The 2,024-nt window shown below is 46.0% G+C and overlaps 1 protein-coding gene across 1 annotated transcript in view; it reads left to right on the top strand.

Moving 5' to 3' along the window:
* Positions 1 to 2,024, top strand: part of LOC109464494 — a 246,415-nt gene that overhangs the window by 243,573 nt on the left and 818 nt on the right. Inside the window, exon 26 of the mRNA XM_019761502.1 lies at positions 1,315 to 2,022. Coding sequence (XP_019617061.1) covers positions 1,315 to 2,022 — 708 coding nt within the window. The remainder of the gene's footprint in view (positions 1 to 1,314; positions 2,023 to 2,024) is intronic.

Here is a 2,024-nt window from a genome sequence, read left to right as displayed (position 1 = left end):
AATGTGTCAGGTAGAAGAGCTAGCCGGCGGGCTGTTCCAAATAGCATACATTTTGTTTTCAGTACGTTCATGACAAGACGATTGGCATTGACCCAGTCTGTCACTTTTACAAGATCAGGTTGTAAAGCTGCAACAATAGCACTGACTGACTTGGCAGCCCTGTAAAGTGATGTATCATCGGCAAACATTTCGGTCGAGCATTGTGATACAGCTAACGGTAGATCATTCGTATACAGTGTAAATAACAATGGACCTAAACAACTGCCCTGTGGTACTCCACAGTCAAGCCCAAATGGCTGGGAAAAATGACCATTAACATAAACAACCTGTGTTCTGCCCTGTAGGTAGCTTTCAAACCAAGCCAAAACATCTAGTTGAAACCCGTAAGATTTAAGTTTAGCCAAGAGAATAGCGTGATCAACCAGATCAAATGCTGCGCTAAAATCTAAGTATACAACTCCAACAAGCTCCCCTTTATCCATAGCTGACAACCAGTCGTCTGTCATCTTAACCATGGCAGTAGTGGTTGAGTGGTTAGGACGATAGGCGTGTTGTGCAGTTGACACAATGCTGTTAGCGGTTACATAATGTAGAATCTGGTCATGTACCACTCTCTCTAACACTTTGCTCAACACCGGTAATAGGCTAATTGGCCGACTATTTTTCCCTGTCAGCTGCATTCTGGGATTTTTTGGTAGGGGGCGTACTTTTGCTGATTTCCATTGGCTAGGGAAGCAGCCCGTTGTTAGAGACTGATTGACAATATGGCGTACAGGTGCTGCTATATACCCAGAAGCCAATCTGATTAATCTGTTCTCCATCTGGTCTACACCACATGTTGCTGTCATGTTGCTTATTACGTCAGGAATTCTAACACGTTAATTATGACATATTCACAACGTATAGCTAAACGTACTAATACGTGAAGTACATCATTCTGCAACGTATCTGGACGTTTCGCCATACGTGAGGTATGGTCTGGTATACGTGTCCCCAAAACATGACGTATAGACCTAGTAATTTTTACACACAACTTATGCCATATGAAGTGTTGTGCGATTGAAAAGACAGTGTTTTATACATGGCGGAAAACAATCAGTTCTTTAGTCAAAGAGCCAAGCATCGCTTCCTTATTTCCAAGACGTTCTAAAATGATACACACAACAAACTTTTTTAGAACAAAATCAGAGACAAATCATTGCTGTGCATAATGCTACTACAATAATAAATGTTAGATGTCACGTTCCAAAATAAACTATTTTTGGAGGTATTTAGAAAGTCGTATATTTGTTGTTGTTTTTGTTTTTTTTGCAGCTGATAGCAGCAATGCCTTCACCTGCCGCCAATGTCGTCCCGGCCATGAGTGTAAGCTGGGGGACGAGCAGGAAGACATCTGTCCAGCGGGAACGGCCAGTAACGACAACAGGACAATGTGCGTGCCGTGTGCAGCAGGGGAGTTTAGCAATTCTTCGGCAGCAGAGTCCTGTCAGATGTGTCCTGCCGGGAAGTACAGCACAGGCGGGGGTTCTACAACCTGTTTAGACTGTCCAGCGGGAAAGTACGGCGAAACAGTAGGGTCCACAGGTTGTAAGGTCTGTCCTGCTGGACAATACAGTAGCAGAGCGGGGTCAAGCGGTTGTACGTCCTGTCCTGCCGGACAATACAGTAACAGAGCGGGGTCAACCAATTGTAAGAACTGTTCTGCCGGACAATACAGTAGCAGAGCGGGGTCAAGCGGTTGTACGTCCTGTCCTACCGGACAATACAGTAACAGAGCGGGGTCAAGCGGCTGTACGTCCTGTCCTACCGGACAATACAGTAGCAGACCGGCGTCAAGCGGTTGTACGTCCTGTCCTGCCGGACAATACAGTAACAGAGCGGGGTCAAGCGGCTGTACGTCCTGTCCTACCGGACAATACAGTAGCAGACCGGCGTCAAGCGGTTGTACGTCCTGTCCTGCCGGACAATACAGTAACAGAGCGGGGTCAACCAATTGTTGGGACTGTCCTATCGGAAAATACAGC

The sequence above is a fragment of the Branchiostoma belcheri genome, unplaced genomic scaffold (genome assembly GCF_001625305.1).
Source record: "Branchiostoma belcheri isolate BF01 breed outbred unplaced genomic scaffold, Haploidv18h27 scaffold14, whole genome shotgun sequence".
Taxonomy (NCBI): Eukaryota; Metazoa; Chordata; class Leptocardii; order Amphioxiformes; family Branchiostomatidae; genus Branchiostoma; species Branchiostoma belcheri.
Note: the sequence above shows the minus strand (reverse complement) of the source record. Positions and strands in the feature narration are given on the sequence as shown.